The sequence below is a fragment of the Schistocerca piceifrons genome, chromosome 3 (assembly GCF_021461385.2).
Source record: "Schistocerca piceifrons isolate TAMUIC-IGC-003096 chromosome 3, iqSchPice1.1, whole genome shotgun sequence".
Lineage (NCBI taxonomy): Eukaryota > Metazoa > Arthropoda > Insecta > Orthoptera > Acrididae > Schistocerca > Schistocerca piceifrons.
This window is the reverse complement of record NC_060140.1, coordinates 603,279,955-603,302,389: the sequence shown is the minus strand read 5'-3', so window position 1 is coordinate 603,302,389 and position 22,435 is coordinate 603,279,955. Positions and strand designations below refer to the sequence as shown.

Genomic DNA, 22,435 nt, shown 5'->3' with positions numbered 1-22,435 from the left:
AGAGTGTACTGGACAATCTATAGGAACCCCTCACAGCCCATTGGCCACAGGTGAGTTTGACGTTCATCTCTGACCATTCAGCTTAGTATTTTCATCCCACTTTTTAAATTGGTAAATAAAAATGTGGAAATAAGGATAAATTATTTAAGATTAAAGCAATCCAATAACGTGGATGATAAACCATTTCACATTCGAAACGATTTGGTTCTTATGCTAATGCTGTTGACTTAGGTGGAGCTCTGTCTTGGAAAAAAGGCACTTTCTTCTAAGTAGTTCTGGTAATTTTTTCAATCAAAGCATATGTCAGTCGATCCAGTAGTGAATTACAATAGAGAATGGATATGTTTCTGCCTTTTCATGTGTAATGTATCAGGATTACATCCTTGTAATCGTAAAAGCCATCAGTCTTCACCTTTTCACTGCAGGTAACTATCTTCGCCTTCATTGTTTAACTTTTTCTAGCGTGTGACCGAGGTTTGAATTGTTACTTGGACTCTAGGGCAGCAGTACTACTACAAAGTAGTATCTACCGCGCGGAAAAATCACGTAGATTTTTCTGAAATAGCCTTCTGTATCCGTTTTTTATTTCATATATCTTCAGAGCAATACACCATCCTTCCAAGGTGTTTTTGTAATCGGGAAACAGAGATTTTAAGTACAAATTTTAGGTTCGTAAACCCATTCATTAGATTGGAAAGCCTCTGATTTCCACCTATTTCCACATCTAAAGAAACTACTGTAGATAGTCGGGTCTGATGAGCTCATCGCAGCTTAAAATGACTGTTTTGCTAACGTGGTATATTCTTGATAATTAATTTAGAGAGATCCACTTCAGTTGTACTAACATTTATTTAAACTACGGCCGGTTTCAACATTTTAAAATCCCATCTTCATGAGTATGAAATTATAGTATTTGGTGGTACATAACACGCCGTCGGGCCAGTCAGTGCAAGAGCTCCAATCATTGTATGTTGGCGGAAACCGTCCGACACTTACTTCATGGGTGGAATCTATTCACTGGAGGAACGCTGGGCAACGTGCATTGACATAAATGAGGATTACATCGAAAAATAATTGTTTCATGACAGTTTATTCCTACTGGGCTAAAAACTTTTCATCTGTCCCCCGTAAGCTACTATAAAGAAATGTATTTTAATCCTCTATAGTTTCTAAAGGAGACGGTCTACCTATGCTCCTCTTAGCTAAAAATATGGTTTTTATTAGCACTCCTGTCCAAAATATCAAAATAAGGCACTTAACCACGACAAGAGAGGTACAGCCTACCGGTGTAGTTCGCTGTCACCGTGCTTTACGGTGTTTGATTAATTCTCTTTGTGTGAGAGGTTTCCGGATTTTCCAGTATGGTTTCGCAACGCCCACAGTGAGAATTACTGGATCGTGACAAAAGTGCCGTGTTTCGCACTGCGAGACTCCTTTTACCTCGCAACAACTGGAAGCAGTCCAGCGCTTGAGAAAGCGCGACGGCCAAGACAACAACGGTTTCCGCGCACATTCGCTGCTGGTCGCCGACTCGCTCCGCAAGGGGCCGAGCCTGCATATTTACATGCAGTGAATACATTAACACGCAAAAACCCGTACGTGTAATGGTCACGTGCCGCACTCAGTTTAAGCATCTAACAAGCGACCACGAATCTACTCTACACTTCCGGAATCCAATCACCGGTTTCTCCAGCCACACAGGAGCTCAACTGAATTAACAACACTGGTAACTTCATTGCAAGACTAATTACCAATCCCCAGGTGTTATTTCTGCAACAGAAATACGAGATTTATCTGCGTCCTAGAAGGAAGAAAACGGGTTTCTCAGTAACGATAGCTGCTCGTGTGTAGCGAACTAGAAAATCTCATTTCTGCCAGTGATTTGAAATAATATGTAAAACAATGTATTTTTAAATATGCACTTGACGACATAATCACGCGTCTCTTTAAAACTGAAATGCTTACTTCTCATTTCCTCAGCTCTTCTTTTCCATTGATCCCTAGAGAAAAGAAAGACTAAAAATGTAAGTATAAGAAGAAAGACCGAAAGTGAGGAAATCCTAGAAACTGTCACGAAAATCGATTGGCGCATATAGGCAGTTCATAAGATGAAAAGCAAAACTGAAGACTTCTCTTAATGCTTCATGATGAGAAACGAACTGGTCGGCAGTCTAGTGTAAGACGGGTAGAGTACTGAACTGCCTCTCATCACGTAAACTGAAGGGAAAGTTGTTTGTGACTCCTTCTGTACTGTGGTTGTCGACGGCGAGATATTTATCGACGATCTGGCACATTAATTTCGAGGCGAACGTGGATTTATATCTTGCCTATTATGTAATGGTAGTCTTTGCTGGGCTTCAAATACGTTTGCATCAAGGCATTCGAGTAGGGGGTAGCTGTTTCGAATTTCGATAGAGAAAGAAACTTTCACGTGAGTCTCAAAAGGAGACGCGGTAAACTACGGTTTCTAATCTTGTCCGCACGCGTTTGACGCTCCTCACCACCACCACCACCACCACCACCACCACCACCACCAACAACAACAACAATGACAACATGAAAACGATAATAGACTCTCTACGCACTCTTTACAATCATCGACGATGCACAGTCTCACGTCTAACACGAGGGACACACAAGCTGCCGAATTAATGTCCTGCACAAACATCAGCGATAGTCATTGATAAGTAACATTACTCTGATAGATAGCGATTAAGTAATCTGTGCTTTTTGTAAATCAAGATGTCAGTTACTGTCAACTACTTCGTTTCGTTTCCGTCATCTGGTACCATTGCCAAACGGTCTCAATTGTTCGACCACTTATAGGAAAGAAGTGTTGAAATTATAAGTGCGATAAACTAAGTCGAAAGCTTTGGAAACAAATAGCAGAATATTGTTCTTTACATTTCATCTGCATGTGGGAAAAAAACTGGTAATTGTTGTAACTGGGACATTCCTGCAGGTTGCGAAGGACTCACCTATTACTCTAAAACTAATTTTCATTAGTTCAGATTTAGTTGGGCGGTGAAATGACGAAGTCCTGTTATCATATGTTTGATTGGAATAACGGTTCCTCTTGGTACAGGTTTCGGACAGTGATTGCTTTTTACGGACGTCATAACTGTGTTTACGAATGACAGAGAGGAAACCATGAAAGTTAAGCTGCCCTCTGTGTTTACGAATGACAGAGAGGAAACTATGAAGGTCAAACTGCCCTCCTGCAGAAGTTGTTCAGTCGAGGAAATGCCGAATACAGGGCAAGAAATTGATTTATGCAAGCTAGTGTTACATGGTTTGACGCCATATTCACTCATGCTTTGGATATTACACTGTACTAAAGATTTATTGCCGATAAGGGGAACAGATAACAGTGAGTGCAGCGCAACCTGCATCGTTTGTCTGCCGAGTGGTCACCGCACTCGCCCGTGTACCTACCGAAAAGTGGTTGTTGCACGTCACAACCTCTGAACCCATCCATTTGGGAGCAGAGCCGGACAAACAGGTTACATAATATCGTACATGCCTTACAAAACGTCACGGATTTCTTTGCACTGCAAACGGTTTGTGTAAATGTGCCGCTGTGAAGCACCTTACACTTCGAGGTTTACACTCAGTATTGCTTACAATTCTTTGAAAATAATTTGAATGCCAGAGCCGAAAAAAAACCCTTCGCAATTCGCAATCCAGTTCATTGTAGATCCGAACCATTGAATGAGAAGAGAAAACGTCTTTTAGTAATTCATTACACGAAAAGTCATTTTCCACAACAGGCTAAGGCAGATACATGATTTCATAATGGAAAATTGGCTTGTTATATGATTACACTGAGGTAACAAAAGTCAGGAGATAGCGATGTGCACACATACAGGTGGCGGTATTATAGCGTACACAAGGTATAAAAGAGCAGTGTACTGGGGAGCTGTCACCCGTACTCAGTTGATTCATGTTTCCGACGTGATTATGGGCGAACGACGGGAACCGACAGACTTCGAACGCGGAATTATAGTCAGAAGTGACCCATGGAACATTCCATTTCGGAAATCGTTGTGGAATTCTGTATTTCCATATAAACAGTGTCAAGAGTGTGACGAGAATACTAAATTTCAGGCATCACCTCTGACCACGGACAACGCAATGGTCGACGGCCTTCACTTAACAACCGAAAGCAGTGGCATTTGCGTAGAGTTGTCAGTGCTAACTGCGTGAGATAGACGCAGAAAGCAACGTGGAACGTACGACGAATCCATCTGTAAGGACAGTGTAGAGAAATTTGATTTCAATGGGCTATGGCAGAAGACGACCGATACTAGTGCCTTTGCTAATAGCAGGACAGCGCCTGCAGCGGCTCTCCTAGGCTCGTGACCATGTCGGTTGGACCCTAGACGACTGGAAAACCGTGGCCTGGTCAGAAGAGTCCCAATGTCAGTTGGTAATAGCTGACGGCAGGGTTCGAGTGTGGCGGAAGCCCCACGAAGCCATGCACAAAAGTTGTCAACAATGCGCTGTGTAAGCTGCTGATGGCTTCATAATGGCGTAGGCTGTGTTTACATGAAATGGACTGGGTTCTCTTGTCCAGAAGAATCAAGAAATGGCTCTGAGCACTACGGTACTTAACTTCTGAGGTCATCAGTCCCCTAGAACTTAGAACTACTTAAACGTAACTAACCTAAGGACATCACACACATCCATGTCCGAGGCAGGATTCGAACCTGCGATCGTAGCGGTCGCGCAGCTCCAGAATGTAGCACCTAGAACCGCTCGGCCACTTTAGCCGGCCAAGAAGAATCGATCATTGACTGGTAATTGTTATTTTTATGGATGACAATGTCCCATGTTACCGGGCCACGGTTGTTCACTATTGGTTTGAAAAATATTCTGGACAGTTCGAGCAAATCATATGACCACCAATCGACGTTCATGGGACATAATCGAGAAGTCAGTTCGTGCACAAAAATCCTGCACCGGCAACACTTTCGCAATTTTGGACGGCTATAGAGGTGCATGGCTCAGTGTTTCTACAGGGGATTTGTTGAGTCCCTGCCACGTCGAGTTGCTGCAGAACGCCGTGCAAGAGGAGCTCCGAGGATTTGTGCAGGGATTATTTTTCCGACGCGTTGCCTCGATTGACTTGACAGGAGATGAGACACTTCCACGTTAATGCGGCTAGTGAGACGTTTGTCTGTTTATCTGTTCATATATCTTAACCCTCGGAGCAGTAGTATGCGAGGCAGGAGGTGCAGCAGACACGGATCGAATGCAAGCGATGGGTTAACCACCGTTGATCTGGTGCACTGGCCATCTTGCATGAAACTTCTAAGTAGTTTTTTAAGCTTGTTAAGGGAAATGTTCGGAGTGCATGACTTGTCTCCTTTTGGTTAACTAACGACAGGAAATGCATCCAGACACGAAGTTCAAATAAAATAAATTTGCAAATTCATGAAAACAACGAATTCCCTACGATGAGATAAACCCGGGGGAGAAGGATAGAGCAAGAAATAGAGAGAGAAAGAGAAAATATATTACCCGAAAAAAAGACAGATGATGTTTTCAATGATTTCTGGCACACATTTACGATCGTGTACACACAAATTGAAGCTCACTTCCAAAGGTGACAGTAATTATTTAATAAATTTAATTTTGTACCTAATGTGCTGCCTCTGTGTTCAGCAAGAATGAGGTATGTCGATAGCACAACGGCAGAAACGATTTGTGCACAATTTGCCGTAAGACATATGAAAACCAAAGATCCATGTAAAACGGTACATTACCTAATTTCTGTATCTCTTTCTTTGCGTGGTTCACACAGTGGGATAAGTGGGATAAGTTTTGTTTAAGAAACAGACTGAATAGGCATAAATTACATGGGACTGCTGACGTGAAATACTCCGTCCTCGAGATAATTAGCACTTTCCTGCTGCTGATGGAAAACTTTTGAAACCGAGGAAGTTTACCAGCGGCATTCTGGCGATATTGGAATCTTTTCCATACTATCAATGATAAGCCTATAAAACTAGTGGCACAGTAATTTTTTAAAACAAATTTCACTGAAGTATGTTCTTTAGATCTCGTCAACTTTCACTTCTGTCATGGTAAGATAATAAATTTTAGCTTCCAGCTGCATGCAACCTGAGCGAGTGTAATCTATTGGATAACCAACGGAGGATGCCTAAGGAGCGTCACGTAACGCTCGAGAGCCTACGGTACTGAAGCAGTGACCATAAAGTCCGGCGAGCCACCGGCGGCAATTTCTAGAAAGCAGATGGGTGTGCAGGTGCGCTGGTACAACATAGTTGCGGTTTCGCGCGGGCCTGTTGCTTTTATTTCCCGTCACCCTCGCGTGCGGTACTGGGCAACGTCCAGCGACTGCCTTTTAAGGCAACTTGTCGCCTGCAGATCCCCTGCTTGCGAAAGTTAACCTCCGACGTTGCGCCGGACCGAACAATTAGGAGCCTCTTATCGCGCGCACCTGGAGACGTGCCAATTAAACGGTCAACGATTAATGCATTTTAATCCCCGCCGCACGAAACAAAGCCATTGCCTTCTGGAATTCTACACTAATATTGTCACGAGACAGTTCTTCCCTTTAGTACAGTCTTCGTTTTACTAGGAATTAAATATGTATGACTAGAGGGGTCTCAAATCTACGGCGTTATATCTATGAGAGTGGATTGTGAGTCGTATTTGGATGGTTTGGTAGAACACTTGTGCGTGAGAGGCTGAGTCCGAGATTCCAAAGCCAGTCTGGTACACAGTTTTAATCTGTCAAAACTTTCAGATCAACGCACACTACACTGCAGAGTGAAAGCTCGTCATCACGCGCATTTTCGGGTTCGACATCTTTGCCTGATCCGAAACCAAGAAATTTAAAGCTGACCAAAATTTTCGTCGTGGTCGTCCTATTTTCTTCTACCCTTGGTTCTGTAGCTTTGCTTCATATGTAGGAAATTGTCATACCATTCCTTTCTATACTGTTGGATCTTTTCTCCATATAATTCCTAGAACGTGGCGCTCCTCTCCTATCTCACTGTTCCTCTTATAATCCTATGATCTGTATCCTACCACACGTCTCAGAAGCTCGATTTTTGCCATTTCAACTCTCTGTAGTTGTTTTCTTGTTAAAATCTATTTTTCGTGTTTACGTAACAGTGAAAAATGAAGAGATCGTATGACATTATTTGTCGGGAGACCGCATTTGGGGTTCTTGGGCCGCGAGGAGCAACTCTTTCCATTTCACACTGCTCGGGCGACAACTAAACGTACGTATTACAAAATATCAGCACTGTCTCTTTCCCGTTTTATGCAGAAGCGTTCTGTTAATCGTATCTAACATCTGTAAGTACCTTCGTAGTTCCGTTTCAGGACTATCATCATAAGATAACAAATATCCCCCAAGCCCAGGTAGTTGAATGGCTCTGAGCACTATGCGACTTAACTTCTGAGGTCATCAGTCACCTAGAACTTAGAACTAATTAAACCTAACTAACCTAAGGACATCACACACATCCATGCCCGAGGCAGGATTCGAAACTGCGACCGTAGCGGTCACCCGGTTCCAGGAAGTTGAATTTATGGCCTTGTTCCCATATGTTACTTTCTCTCATGATTTCAGCTACTAGATGTTGTTCCCCATAGAAGGCCACAACTTTAGTTTTCTTCGTGGATATGGACCAATTATAGTAGGGGAAACGTGAACAATAGCGACGCTATTACCAAATGCGTCCAAACGGGAACAACGTGCTGTCATTCTTTTCTTGGCTGCCTTAGGACGAACACCGGTAGACATACATCGGAGAATGAAGAATCTTTGTCGAATGGTGTACAAAGGAGTGCTTCTGATTCATGAAAAACGAATGTCACCATATCGCGAATGTTGTAACGCAGAAGTTACGACAGCTCAAGTGGGAGACATTCGATTACCCGCCCTATAGTCCTGAATTTCTCCCCATGCGTTTATCACGCCTTCGGTTCCTCAAAAAAGACCTTGAAAGGTCAAAGATTTCTCTTGCACGAGAATGTGCCGCAGGCAGCTATGCACTTCCTGACGCAGCAGGACACGATGTTTTACCAAACGGGTATCTTCAACCCTGTGCGTCGGTGGGAGACATTGCCTCAATGGGCACAGCAGTTTATTTTGGTATACCGATTCTGGGTTGTACGGCCTTCGGAAAGGGATCTTTTCAATCTGCCCTTACACAGGCTGTCCCAGAAATAATGCTACGAATTTCGAGGGATTGTAACAGGTGTCTTGAGGAACAAATAGAGAATAGGAACCCGTGTCCGGAAACATCATACATCGATGCTATAGAACGTCGAAGTTACAGGCGCCAGTGCCTACCATTAGGCCACCCATTCGGCAGCAAGCGTGGCTTTGTACTCTGACGGATAGTGAGCGGAACATCTTGCAATGTTGCTAGTTGTTCAGCGATTGCAACGGATTGACACGCCTGCCAGTGCACAAGACAGAGCTAGCTGCTGAGTGGAAAGGCCTTGTCTCCTATGGATGCGAAGCTCTGTTACTCCAGTGGATGACGGTTTCTTACATATGTTTCCATCTGCAGTTTATTTTTCTCCAGGAACCCTCTAATATTTTATCTTCTATTTAATGTAAAAAATAAGATCACACGCAGACCAAAGATTACAAAATATTTAAAGATGTCATTCAATTTCACGCCATATTCCTTCCGACTGAAATTCCTGGGGTGTTTTATAATCACTGTGGTCTTTCAGTACAGTCAAAAAAATGGTTCAAATGGCTCTGAGCACTATGGGACTTAACATCTGAGGTCATCAGTCCCCTAGAACTTAGAACTACTTAAACCTAACTAACCTAAGGACATCACGCACAAACATGCCCGAGGCAGGATTCGAACCTGCGACCGTAGCGGTCGCGCGGTTCCAGACTGAAGCGCCTAGAACCGCTTGGCCTCAGTACAGTCAGCTTGTGGCTGTCGGTGCCTGACTCCTATCAAAATGAATCTGGTGGTCTCCTGGCTGCAAAGATTCTTCCGCAACAGCTGAGCTGTTAATCTCCCCCCTTCTGCTGTTGCCCCTTTGCTTTTCTGGTCTTGTATTGACCGTCCTTTTTGTAGTACCCTCGTACAACTCCCAGCAGCTACATACACTCATATAAATTCCCTCTTTCCCTGTCGGTTTGCGAGCACCCTTTGGCTTTTTTAATTGATCCTGTATCTTCTGGGTGGGTTCGTAGGTTACCGGATATTCAGTTCTTTTTCTTTTTTTTCCAGGAATTTTGTTCTGCATTCAGTAATGTCCTTAATGAAAGACAGGAGAATTTTCAATTTCACAGGCGCTTGGGCATCGCTATGATTTTTGCACGGCGTTTTTAAGGCTCTTTTTACCTCAGCGAGTAAATAACCTTTCTTTAACAATGCATTGGTGATATGTTTTAATTTCGTGTGAAGCAGCTCTGGTTCGCAGATGTTATTTGATATGTCGGCCAACGTCTCTATAATGCCTCACTTTTGTTGTGGGCGGTGGTTCGAATACCAGTGTAGGTAGCGGTCTGTGCGACTATTTTCGATAAACTGTATCACCTAAGCTATCATATTCTTTTTTTAAAACTGGCACATCACGAAAATTTAATTTTCCGCCTGCCTCCTCATCCTCCATAGTACAATGAATCTTAGGATTAATCCCGCTGAGATGCTTGCGAAAACGACGTAGTTACTCTCTGTCGTGCCTCCACAAAGCAAACGTATCGTCTACGTGCCGGAAACAAATATTCAGTTTCTCTTAGGCAGTTTCCAATGCACGTTCCTTGAATTTTCCGTTAAACGATTTCGCCATAACTGGGCTCAAGGGTTTCCTCATAGCCACATCATTCGTCTGTTCGTCTGACGTATCCGTAACTGTTCGACTCAATGCTTTGCTGGATGAAAAGCAAAGTTGTCAGCCTTTTGCACTAAATTTCGCGTACTGTATACACCCAAATCACTTGCAGATTTACTCGTGTATTCTCCCTGTTGTACTGTATCGGCTGTACTATATTGTTTGCTGCACAGATGTCCAAAATTAAATCAAGAAACGGAAATTTTCCAAGGTTGCTCTTACTTTGCCACAAAACAGTAGAAACGGGTGATAGTAAAGTTGAAACAATGTAATGAATACAGAAGGTATGTAATTGCTGCATGCGTAACGGTAGGCAAAGATGCTCTTCGTTTTTTTTTCAACTTAACGGATTTACACACGCATTTCGACAACTGATTAATGTGCTGTCTTTGCAGCAATACAGACCTGACAACGACGGGGCACGCTGTGTATGACGTCATCGATCTCATGTTGAGGCAATTCCGCCCATTCTTCCTGCAGAGTTGCTCACAGTCTCTTATGGAGTGGTTAGTGGATGCTGATTTGCTGCAATCCGTCTCCGTAGTGCGTACCAGAGATGCTCTATGAGATTCAAATCGGAAGAGCAAGCAAGCCACGTCGTGCATGCAATATCTTCTGTTTCCAAGAGAACTTCAACCAGCCGTGCTCTATGAGGTCGAGCATTATTGTCAATTAGTACGAACTCTGGGCCCACAGCACCTCGCAACAACCACATATGAGGTCTCAAGATCTCGTCACGATACCTTACAACAGTTAAACCTTGCCTATTCACCCGTACGGTTTCATGAAGAGCCGTTCGAGTGGTCAGCATAATTCTTGCCCACATCATTAGGGATCCTTCTCGATGTCGATCTCTTCCACAATGTTTGGGCCAACTAAGTCGTGTTCGACATTTCCTCCAGATGCGAGTTCGTCGAGAGTCATTCTCCATAACAATACGGGACTTATCTGTGAAAAAATTTTGGCCCTCTATTCGACTGTCCAGGTGACATGTTGACAACTCCAGTCTAGACGTTCTCTTCTGCGAACATGCATCAGAGGTACAAATACAGCAAGTCTCTGACAATAAAGGCCACTCTGTCAAAGCCTTCTGTACACCATTTGCCTAGATGCAACACGTCCAGTAGATGCTGCGGGGTTAGATGCCAGTTGCCGTGCAGTACAAAGGCGTTACAATTGTACTGTTACAGCCAAATAACGGTCTTCTCTTTCTGACGTGACAAATGGTTGGCCCTGCCCTGGTATTTGGGATACAGTTTCGATCTCTACAAACTGTTGCCACAGTCGATAAACAACAGAAAGATCCTCTTTAAGCCATAGGGGCCACAACAACTTTGTGACTGTCCATCTTCCATTCCTCCTACGCCTCTCCACTGCAGAGAGTGTGTCAGGCGTCTTCTCTGCGGCATACTGCACCGTCCGTGACTGTGTAAACAGCAATAGTGGATGTGGGACTACCAGACAAATACTATCCCGTTTGATGGGTGCCGTGAGGTCATCGCTGGCGTGGTTGCCCGTTGACCGGAATGCCATCTTCCGTGCAGAACACGATCGTACGGACATCTGTTGACAGTTAGTATGATTGTTTCGTGACTTAGACACAGGATGAGGAAGTAGCGGTTTGTTGCTTTAATTTTGGACACCAGTGTATATTCCTCTGTGTTGGAGCAATCTTAATGGCCAGCAGTGTTAATTATGCAGTGGAAATTTGTACTTATGTGATCTGATCGTTTGGAGGACGGGACAGGAGGTTTAGTGGAGCGATCGGAAGCGCTGTTTCAGAAATAGTGCGGCTGTGGGGTGACAGAGGATTGCTGTGGGTGCTGGTCTGGCGGAAGCAGGTTGTCCGCAGGTGGGCAGTGGCGGCAGCGGCAGCAGTGGCGGCGCGTTGCGCGGTGGCGTATCCACTGGGCGCGCTTTCTCCGGTACTTTCTCTGTCAAAACCGCCGCTGCAGAAACCCACGGCCGTAGCAGGAACGCAGCCGCAGCCGCGGCCAAATGTCTCCGCCTCGAGCATCGCCACGGCCAACCTCTCCGACCACTAGCCATGGCGGTCGGACACAGTTGAAAGCTAAGTGCTTGGACAATTGTTTTAGTACAGTTGTCTGGTTTCCCATTCACAATTCGCTAGTTTTCCACTACTGGCCAATTCTGGCTATTATGCCATTTCAGTGCGGTAGTTGACATTCGTGAGCACAAGCCACCAACCTCTCCAACCACTAGCCATGGCGGTCGGACATAAAACTTACGACAAGCAGCCACACAAACAAATGGCGTAAATACGCTTTAAAAGTGGAACACTGCCCTGTGTGAGTCTACTGTAATAAAACAAAATGTCGTAGTACCAGCTACGTCTCAACGTGCATTTGCGAAAATTATTATCATTTAGACGACTGCCTGTGATACGATAGTTTATTTTATTGCAGTTGACTCGGAATGGACAGTATTCTCGTTCAGCTACTACTTTTAATGTGTTTTTACACTGACTGTGGGCAAGACTGCTTGTAGGTTTCATGATCACCAGCCACAAACTGGTGTTTCGACGTCTCGGTGGCTTGAACTCCTGCCATTTCGAAGTAGTAGCTGACGCGCATAACTGCTGAAGTTGGTAAGAGACTGACAGTAAATAACGATTGAAGTCGATGGCTAAAAATCCTTTCCTTTCCATTCAGTGAGTCGCTTAACGAGATGATACTCATTACAGTTACGTGCTATGATGTCTGGGTGTTGTGTGACGTCCTTAGGTTAGTTAGGTTTAAGTAGTTCTAAGTTCTAGGGGACTGATGACCATAGATGTTAAGTCCCATAGTGCTCAGAGCCATTTGAACCATTTTGAACAGTTACGTGCTATCTGATATTTATTGCCTCCCTAACTTCCTCAGTGGCTGGGAGTCCTTTCATGTTATATGTATCTCAATAGTCAAATATACGAATATTTGTATAGTTATTTTACTGGAATTAATGTTTTAACAACTGCCTGCGTAATATTATTATTCGTCCTCTCATACCTTCTATGGCTTAGTGCTTCTGCCAGTACATCCCTTCTCAGTGTCTCTGACTGTACTGAAACATTCTGATCCATTTGGCTTCATTTTTCTAGTATTAATATCAACTTCTAGTTTTCCACAGCCCTGGATCAAGTTTCATAATTGTTATTTGTGTGACTCCTGACCAAAGGAACGAGATTCTCTCTGAAAAATTTCTGGTTGTCTCGAATTTGTTAATTTGTTCTACGAAAATAATTTTAAAGTCGAACATATAATTTTTTTTCTTATAGCAAAAACTTCAGTGTAATTCACGTAGTGGATAACACAACTACAGAAATACGAGTACTGCTTACTTTCAACATGATTTAAAGAACTGCAGCCACTGGTTAATTTACTGTAATATACAGACAGTAATAGGAATATGCTCTCCACAGACAAAAATAGAGCTGCATATGCTTTCAAGTGATTAGCTTACAAGTTACTACTTAATATTTTTGCATTATTAATGTGATTCGCATTTGCTACTGCTGCCATTACTGAAAGAAAACGATGTGGTTTTTTGTCGTAATAGTGAGGCTATTAGTAAAGTTCATATACGCACTTTGCAATTATCTTTGATACTTGTGTCAAATTGTTATCCACCTACATGACATTTTCACATCGTACTCTGACACAACATGTACGTGGCGTATGATGACACTGCTTGCACCATCAAATACTGAATAATAGTGGCGGTGCCCGGTGTTGCACATGATGTTTAATACCTGTCACACAAACTGATTGGCCCTATGCCTTGTTGATACCCATAGCGAATGCAAGCCGTATGGAAAACTGGAATCGCTTTAAATAGAAGGACATATATAAATCACTGGAAGTCACTGTAATGCGATGAATGAATACTTATTCATCTGTACGAAAATATGATTAGTTGCGCCAGCTGTTGTTACATTTTGCGCTAAGTATCTCATTGTGTTTTTGGAGAACTCGTCTTCTCTTGTTTCAGCTGTTTTCACTGTTTCAAGTAGGATTGTGGTTGAGCGGTTGAGCACGACTCCAACTGTTCGAACAATTTCCGTCACAGTTCGGGATATCTCGGGTTCTGTTCGATCTTTTGATCGTCCCGCGATATTTTGACTTTTGTTGGTACTATATCCACGACCTGCCTTAGCGTTTGCATGGTATTGTGGATTTCTATAATAAAAATAACTGTGAAACACAGATTAAAGTATCTTTTAGGAATTATATCACATGTAACAACGGTACTTAATCAATAAATAAGAGTTTGCAACCATATTTCTGTCAAATTCTCTAGCTTTCGCTCGTCCCGCGATCTAGTGACGTCTGATTGCACTATATCCAAGACGGGTATTGCCACTGTAATTTATTCTTGCGATAGGAACTACAGTCAGTTTACCACGGTAAATTTCTTTGTTAGGCTTTTGATTTTCATTAGTTTTTCTCATTGTTTCATCTGCATTACAAATTTGAAGTAAATCGGTCAAGTGCTTTCCGACATGTTTGGTTACGTTTCTCTCATTTCTCTCTCTCTCTCTCTCTCTCTCTCTCTCTCTCTCTCTCTCTCTCTTTTCTCTCTCTCTCTCTGAGTGTGTGTGTGTGTGTGTGTGTGTGTGTGTGTGTGTGTGTGTGTGTGTGTGTGTGTGTGTGTGCATCGCTCGCGCGCGCGTTTTCGGTAACAATCTTCCCGCTTTATATATTACACACATAGATGTTTCAAGTCAGATTACAACATCGTATCTTCCTTTTACCTTGCGGGTAAAGTGTGCAAAATTTCATCAAGATCGGAATAAAACTGTAGATTTATACGAATTACAAACAAACAAACGAAAGGACATTCTTCTTTAACAGTACTTTCTGTACGGCTTTCCATAGCAATAATTACGAAGTTGTAGTGAAGTACAAATGCTGAAATGTATAAATTAATTTGAGAATCACTTCATAATGGTGACAAAAGCTGTTATTTCGACAGTATATCCAGAAATAAATTAATTAACAGCTAAATGCCGAAAGCACCATCAATTAGACAATTTTCCCTTTTCAGCGTCTCGAGGATAACAGTACCAGTACAGAAGAGATTAAATCTGACAGCACGGGTTAGGTTATAAGAAGCTGACGCGAGAGAAAAGGTCCCTAAAACAGTAAATTAGAGTTTCTTCACAGCTGTAATAAAGAGAAAATGTGTAAGACTACAAGACAGTGCGGCACATATGGAAATACGTAATACGGCAGAGGGGAAGTGGCGCCCGCAGGAATTCGGCCGCGTTATGGCGGCTGTCGGGTGGCTCCGCACCTTACGCAACGGTTCTGGCGGCAGGCTGCCGTCGCGGGGCGCCGGGCCGTATTATGCCAATCAGCTTCGCCGGCCAGAATTCTTACACGTAGCTCGCAACGACCGGCCGGACACCGCTCCGCTGCACGCAGGTAGCGCAAACACCGCCGCCAGCCGGCAATCACGGCCGCTTTCAATCGAATTTGGGGAACCGACCAAATGAAGCAGTGCTCCTTTCCGGGAGAGCACTTGATTACCACCGACGCTCACCTGTACTGCACGGCATGAACGGGCCCCGAGCTCCGCGAATTTAAGAAGACGGCTTCTTTCGATACTGACGTCGGAGGTTACGCGGATCGTCTCCAGAAGGCAGTAAGTACGCGACGTATTGGAAAAGGCGGCTCATAAGGGTACCACAGGATGGAATGAAACACTACCTACTGCGCAGCAAGTAACAACATTTCACCGCAAAACTCGTATCATCCCAACGTATTTACTTCGATAAGCGTTCAAACCAAATCAGCCAGGTGTAACTGTATAATTTGATCGACCTATGAATAACTATAAATCTCGAGGGTCAGATTTCTATGCCCTGTGAGTTGTAGTATTTATTTATGTTACGTAACTTTTACCTATTGCAATGCTTTGTGTGTGTGAAGAAAAATACCTCATACCGCAGTGATTTGTTTCGGTTTGCCCATCAAACGGTGGGTCCTTTTGCAACGTGGATAGAAAGAGCCAGTTAATAATTTCAGAGCAAGGTAGGGGAGGCTCAATAAAGTAAAATTTTCTAGACAACCATCGGTCGTATATACACTGTTGTGCATCTAAGAATATAAAACAAGAGCCAACGAGCCACAAGTGCGCATAAGTGTGTGCATTTAAACCAATTTTCTCAAGCTAATGTCTGTTGTTTAAGAGCGTATTATTAAATAAATTAGCTGAAGATACTCTACGATGTTGACAAATTTTAAATTCCTGTCCATGGCTAAATAAGTTATACGGGATTTTTATGTGATGTTTATTATGTGAAGCTTGACTACTCCATAAACTGAGCTAAAAATACCGTAAAGCCAATAATTTGTCAATATGAAAAGGTGCACTGCAGAACCAGCACTGCGGTAGGAAACTAGATATGTGGTGCTATAAGATGGCTCAGATGGCTCTGAGCACTATGCGACTGAACTTCTAAGGTCATCAGTCGCCTAGATCTTAGAACTAATTAAACCTAACTAACCTAAGGATATCACACACATCCATGCCCGAGGCAGGATTCGAACCTGCGACCGTTGCGGTCGCTCGGCTCCAGACTGTAGCGCCCAGAACCGCACGGCCACTACGGCCGGCTCTATAAGATGCAAGAGCAGGAAAAAAAACATACATTTAAACACTTTTTTTCTCAGCTAACATGTAAAGCAAATTCTCGAAAATCCTTCCTCCAACATAGCTACAGTGTTGACACAGTCGAACAAAGTATTGGCGCAAGCTCAAGAAAATACCTGTCATGTTGCAAATGATTGCCACGGTCTCGCAAATTAGAGCGATCTGCTCTCGTGCAGACTAGCACAGACCGAGAGGGCGTTCCTGATAAAATATTGGCCATGATTTGGGGAAGCAGTTACTGCGATAGTACGTATGAAGCGTAGCATTGAATGAGAGTGAATCACGGGCTGTGCGAAAACCAGAAAAAAGGGAATCGAACCGTTTGAGGTGTGATGCTACAGAAGAATGTGTCGACGGCGCTGTAAGAAGGAGGCACAGGGTAATACGACATATGTTAAGACAGCAGTAAGTTACATGGTATTAGAGAGAACGGTAGAGGTTGGAGAACTGTAGAACTGTGGGGAAGACAGTGACAAATATTTCCAATTATTAGTTGAGAACATTGGGTTGGACGAAAGTAATACTCAGAGATAAGAATGAAATGATAATTAAATCAAGACCCTAGGCTGTCGACAGGCGTTGATGTACATCAACGGGGACAGTTGAAAATGTGTGCCCCGACCAGGACTCGAACCCGGGATCTCCTGCTTACATGGCAGACGCTCTATCCATCTGAGCTACCGAGGGCACAGAGGACAGTGCGACTGCAGGGATTTTATCCCTTGCACGCTCCCCGTGAGGCCCACATTCCCAACTTAATGACCACACACTACATTCGTAGTGCCCCTACCTATTACATTCATTACTCGCGGCAGACAATCTTACCGAGTCCCGTAAGAGTTTGGGCAATGCGTGTGCATCCAGCACAGAAGAAGGAGGTCAATGGGCCAGTTAGCCTTATCTATATATGAAGATGGCAGCTGTTCTTTCGGACATGTCCGAAAGAACAGATACCGTCTTCATATATCAGAGATAAGAGGTTGACATTAAAGAGGATGTCACTGCAGGAATGCTGCCCAAAAGAAAAGTGGTCGGTGCAGGAAACGTATCCACTGTTTGGGCACGTTGAATTCACTAGTTACTTGCACTTTCGTAAGTAATATATTTAGTATTGATACACAGTCTCATTTCTGTATGTTTCTATTGAAGCTTTCCGGCAACTGCGTTCCATTTCATGCCATATCCAAGCGAAGGTCCTTCAGACATGAAGCATTAGGTTCTCAGTACAGCGTGTAGGCCTATAGTATCCTCAAGAAGGGAATATGGTGATGACTTTGTCGAGATGAGACCACACGTGTTACTAATGAGTCAAGGAAACGACTGTATCTCTTTGAATGTTAAAATATCAGTTAATAATAACGTACAAAACATCGACACTGAGTAAAAGAAAAGCGTAATAAATCTTTAACACGCAGAACGGACTAGTTGTACTGAGACCGGACTGCTATAGGAATGCTTGATGGTATCGACTGAACGTCCTACAACAATTAAATCGCATATACTCATGTTTATTGCTACTGACTCTGGTTACGACAAGATTCCGACAATATAATGTATATCCGTTTTTATGGAAGTATCGGAAGACAATTAATGTCGCAATATACAGTTCTATGAATGCGTGGTGTCTGTTCTGTCAGACATGGCAGAAAGAACATTCACCAAGTATTCATATATATCGTATAATTGATCGTCTAGATGGACAACGGAACCACCGTCTTCAGTGTGGACGCACAAATACGACCGACACCCTGCGGTAATCTATGAGTAGCGGGCGTGGAGGAAATGGACAGAGACTAGGTATAGGTGGCGCTCGGTGGAAATGTGGGTCGGCGGTGAGATAATTCGCGCAGCTACGCTAAGGCTGTGTCCCGGATGGCGCAGAGGTTAACGCGTCTGCCGAGTAAGCAGAAAATCCTGGGTTCGAATCCCAGTGCGGTACACATTCTCACTCGTCGCCGTTGATTCCGCGTAAAGTCCCGATGCAACTGACGTCAGTAATCGCTTCACTTTCCTTTCCTTTCTTCCCCCCTCCACCTTCAATTTACACTTATTCACTAAAATTTTATCCAGGTCGTGAACAACAGACGCTTAATCAGCTATCGCAGGGCATTTGCGCAGTTTTTTTCAGATTGCATCGTCTGCAAAAATTCTGAAGTGACCGTTAAAATTTTCTTTCATGCCATCAAAAATGGTTCAGATGGCTCTAAGCACTATGGGACTTAACATCTGAGGTCATCAGTCCACTAGACATAGAACTACTTAAAGACATCACACACATCCATGCCCGAGACAGGATTCGAACCTGCGACCGTAGCAGCAACTCGGTTCCGGGCTGAAGCTCCTAGAACCACTCGGCCACTGCGGCCGGCTTCAGGCCATCAATATACAACATGAACAGCAAGGGTTCCCGCCACTGATGCCTGAGGGCACAGCTGAAGTTACTTCTGCATCTGCCGATAGCTCTCTGCTACCTCTTCCCAACCAAGAAATCCCCAGTACCGTCATAAATTTCATTTGATACCCCGTACGATAATACTTCCCTCAATAAGCGCTAGTGTGGTACTGAGTTAAGAGCTTTTCGGAAATTATGACATATTGCATCTATCTTTATCTATAACTTTCAGGATGCCATGAGAGAAAAGTACGAGTTGTGTCTCGCAAGACGAATGTTTGTGCAATCCATACTGGTTGGCGTAGACAGATATCGTGATGGATGAAGCCTTCAATTCCTCCTGTCAGCTTTGACCAAATACATTATCAAAATGGCTGACATAAACGACTCACTAATGTCCGAGGGTCGATTGAACCTATCGATACCGGACGCCGGTTTGATCAGTGACGTAATTAAGATTCCAGTGTGAGTGACATACACACCTTAACAACAATTATTTTCTCACAACATCGCATTGTTGGCTTCGGCAACTCACAGTCAGACTTATCTTTCCATCGAGTCCTCGAGCTTCACTACAGATTAGTCTGTTACCACCAGCTTCATTCCAAAAACCAATACAGGTGCAAAAGAAATACGGTCCGTGTTCTACTCTCATTGTTTTTGTGAGCTTATGACGACATACACTACGTCGTAATTACGTTACTAGTCAAACCGACGTCCGGTATCGGTAGGTTCAATTTACGCGAGAACTCATTATGAGCCGCATCGTATTAACTCCTCGCGAACAGGCCATGAAGGCCCAACGGTACCGACCGGCAGCCGTGTCATACTCAGCCCATAGGCGTCACTGGATACGGATATGGAGGGGCATGTGGTCAGCACCCCGCTCTCTCAGTTTCCGAGACCGGAGTCGCTACTTCTCAATCAAGTAGCACCTCAGTTTGTCTCACGAGGGCTGAGTGCACCCCGCTTGCCAACAGCGCCCGGCAGACTGGATGGTCACCCATCCAAGTGCTAGCCCAGACCGACAGCGCTTAATTTCGGTTTTCTGATGGGAAGCGGTGTAACCACTGCGGCAAGGCAGTTGGCGAATCGTATTGGTACTGTGATAAAAAGAGCATATTTTTGCGAAAAGGGCACTCACCGGCGATGATGACCACCCAGAAGCACCACCCAAACTCGAAGTGCAGCGCGCCCGCCTCGAACTGCACGCAGAGGGGGGCGGCGGGCAGCAGCAGCCAGTAGGTGAGCGCCGACGCGGCCATCAGGACGCCCGTCACCGTCATGGCGTAGGCGCCGTACCGCGGGACCACCACCAGCAGCAGGTTCATCATCACCCACGAAGCCAGCGCCGCCCTGCCAAACAACACCAAACACACGCTTATTATGGTGAATTAAGACAGTCAAATCCTAAGTTCAAAAGGCAGTAAAATTAAAATAAGGCAGATGGAAAAAGGTAGGTAAACTGTTTTTTATGTCCATAGTAACCACCATAACTCTTAACACATTTACTACTCTGTGAGATATGACGGTCAAATGCCTTAATGAAAGGATGTTTGTGGTTTCCTGCGGAATAATGGTTGTACCCAGAAGTGTACCTGTCCATTCGAAGCAAATCGACACCACTAATATCTTTATTCGGTGCTCTAAAAATACGCAAATTGCATGGGGAATGTCGGGGCTTAATATAGGATGAAAACCACATGTTGGCAAGGCTGTTTCGACTACGCTGCTTTAGTTTCGCTGGGAAGCCCTTACACGTTCTCCTTACAGTCGCGATCACTTCCCACGCGATTTCCATATTTTCGGAGCCCCGAAGAAAGACATTCCTGGCCATCTATTTGCTTCGGACGAAGAGGTGCTTCCCTGGGTGCAATTATGTGTCTTTTTTAATTCGAGGCATTGAGCATCTTGTCTCACAGTAAGATAACATATTAAGAGTTACGGTGATTACTTTTGAAATAATAAACAGTTTATTTACTTTTTTATGTGTCCCGTTTTGATTTGACTACCCCTTATACAGGGTGAATATAACAAAACCGACAAACTGCAGGGACGGTTCCCTGACTGGAAATGGAGGAAAAAAGTTTCTACGAGTATGAACATGCTTTTGGAAAGGCATCGTTGCCACGGTAGATGTCGCTAGCTTATGGAAGTTCCTCTGACCACGCACCGCGTGTTCCTTGTGCGTTACAGGCTGTGTGACTGACGAAGGACTCTGTGATCAGTAGAATGGTCCGGTATTCACGTCGGGAACAAACCGTGATGGTGTTAGTGTACTGCCAGTCAGATGGAAACGGTCGAGAGGCAGCACGGCTGTTCCACAACAAGGACCCCTCCAGACACTGACCACATCAACATTTCAAGCCCGTTTAGGGCGTTTGTGTGATTATGGGTCCTTTCAGAAGATGAGCGTGCTGGAAGGCGGTTGTACTGTGAGTACATCAGATTTGGATGACCAGTATCTACAGGCTATTGAGACGAGACCTAGCACAAGCTACAGACAACTGGCCTGCCAACATAGTATAGACAAACTACGATTACGTGTTGGTTAAAGTGGCTCTGAGCACTATGGGACTTAACATCTGAGGTCATCAGTTCCCTAGACTTACAACTACTTAAGCCTAACTAAACTAAAGACATCACACACAACCATGCCCGAGGCAGGATTCGAGCCCGCGATCGTAGCGCATGATTATGTGTACCCTGCATGACAACCGCTATTATTCCTATCACCTACAACGAGTGCAAGGATTATTATCATCGGATTTCCCTGTACGAAAGGATTTTGTTGATGGTTTTTACACCAAACCATCACAACTATGGGATTTCTGTTACCAGTCCTCTTTACCGACGAAGCAACCTTTATCAGAACTGGCATCATCAATTTGCATAATCTCATCTGTAGAGTACAGAAAATCCTCTGGGAATGGTTGAAGCGTCTCATCAGCATCGGTTCAGCATCAATGCGTTGGCAGGGATTCTTGGCGACTACATATTTGGATCGGTTATTATTCCACAACGCCTCGACGGAGAAGCGTACGTGGACTTCCTACGGAATACACTACGTGGGCTGCTTGAGAATGTGCCGTTGACAATACGACAGATTATGTGGTTTGTGCAAGACGTAACACCGCCACACTTCCGAATTACAGTTCGCCGACACCTCAACATCTTTCCCGGGCGTTGAATAGGACAGCAGGACCTTTAGCATGATCTGCTAGATCACCGGACTTAAAACCCCTGGATTTTTACCTCCGAGGACATATGAAAAGCGTTGTGTATGCTGAACCAGCTCCTGGTGTACAGACCCTTCAACAACGTGTTCACGGCACCTGTGACGCTATTCGGAGAGAGGCCGGAACGTGCGAAAGAGTGCGGCAATCCAAGATGCGACGTATGAGCGCGTGCATTGGATCACATGGAGGCCACATTAAACACCTGTTGTGACGTGGATACGATGCAGCTCCGTATTGTGTTCCGGGTCGATTTGTTGTCGTTGCAGGCACAACGTCCATCTCCGGAGAAATGTTCATA

The 22,435-nt window shown here is 44.2% G+C and overlaps 1 protein-coding gene and 1 non-coding gene across 2 annotated transcripts in view; both read right to left on the bottom strand.

The window, feature by feature from the left end:
• The window catches only part of LOC124788882 (dual oxidase maturation factor 2-like), a 695,079-nt gene that overhangs the window by 49,518 nt on the left and 623,126 nt on the right, over positions 1-22,435 (bottom strand). Inside the window, exon 6 of the mRNA XM_047256164.1 lies at positions 20,043-20,254. Coding sequence (XP_047112120.1) covers positions 20,043-20,254 — 212 coding nt within the window. The remainder of the gene's footprint in view (positions 1-20,042; positions 20,255-22,435) is intronic.
• On the bottom strand, positions 17,120-17,194 carry Trnat-ugu. The gene has a single exon. It is a non-coding gene; the product is annotated as a tRNA-Thr (tRNA).